At 39.0% G+C, this 1219-nt stretch overlaps 1 protein-coding gene across 1 annotated transcript in view; it reads right to left on the reverse strand.

The window, feature by feature from the left end:
• The window catches only part of ARMC2 (armadillo repeat containing 2), a 158503-nt gene that overhangs the window by 122595 nt on the left and 34689 nt on the right, over positions 1-1219 (reverse strand). Inside the window, exon 5 of the mRNA XM_007940821.1 lies at positions 964-1040. Coding sequence (XP_007939012.1) covers positions 964-1040 — 77 coding nt within the window. The remainder of the gene's footprint in view (positions 1-963; positions 1041-1219) is intronic.

A 1219-nucleotide genomic window follows, 5' to 3' on the forward strand; every position in this document is an offset into this window, starting at 1 on the left:
GGGGGGGGGGTGTATCCTTGTTTTAAAGAAGTAAAACATTTTAGATAGAGTTGAAGCCCTCTGTATACCTCCTCTATGATCCATTTCCTTTTTCCTTCTCTCTTCAGGGGTAACAAATAATTCTAAATTGGGTACATATTGTTATTGGATTTGATTTTACACGTTTTGCACACAGATTTGTATCTGTAAACAATATATGTCATTCTATTCACAGCTCACTTTTTTCACTCAATAATTTGTACTTCATTCAATATTATAAATGCACTCTAGGTCATTTTCTAACTGCTATATTCCATTGCAGGAGCCCTGGTGGCACAGTGATTAAGCACTTGGCTAACTGAAAGATCAGTGGTTTGAATCCACCAGTCGTTCATGGGAGAAACATGTGGCAGTCTGCTTCCATAAAGTTTTACAGCCTTGGCAACCCAAAAGGGGAAGTCCTACTCTTCCTTTAGAGTTTCTGTGAGCAGGAACCGACTTGATGGCATGGGTTTTGGTATTATTCCTTTGCATGAATACATTCTGTGTCAATTCTAGCCTATGATTTATACTGCTATATATTTTCTCAATTAAACAGCTTAAAGTTCAACAGGACTATCTTAAATTAAGTTTCATTAAGTGAGCAATGATTTTAAATTCATTTTGATGTCGAGTTGTGCAAAGTTCCAAATGCTTTTATAAAATTTCTGAGAGATCATAAAGACCTGTAGACATGTGAGGAACCAGAACTAGGTAATGGTGAGAATTGTACGATGATTCTGGAAAAAAAAAAAAAAAAACCACACATACACACACACACACACACAACACATATATGTTGATCTATGCCCAAGTTGGACAAAGTTCTAGAGTATTCACATGAGAGCTAACATCACACATCTTCAATGCCAACGTTTTTACTTGGGACGCAGATGCTGTCAAGCAAGGGGTTTTAGGGACCTCGAAGAATGTGACATGCCTCACCTGCTGTGTTTTCTAGTCGGTTGAGGTCCGAGCGGCTGGGGCATGAGGAGGCCCGGGCACGCCTCCTCCCCTGATCCCTAGGAGGAAGAGGATACACAAAAGACTCAGCACCAAAACCTAAGCATTGCTCTTTCTGTACATGTTGTGAGTCATCTACAGACAGTTTCTGAAGAAATCATAGAGAATTGTTATAAAATAGCATTTGGTGCTCTATATCCAGTTTTAATCAGCCTCTGATTTCCAATTATGGTGTTTT

Source organism: Orycteropus afer, unplaced genomic scaffold (assembly GCF_000298275.1).
Source record: "Orycteropus afer afer isolate SDZICR_OR568_19922 unplaced genomic scaffold, OryAfe1.0 scaffold00072, whole genome shotgun sequence".
Classification (NCBI taxonomy): Eukaryota; Metazoa; Chordata; class Mammalia; order Tubulidentata; family Orycteropodidae; genus Orycteropus; species Orycteropus afer.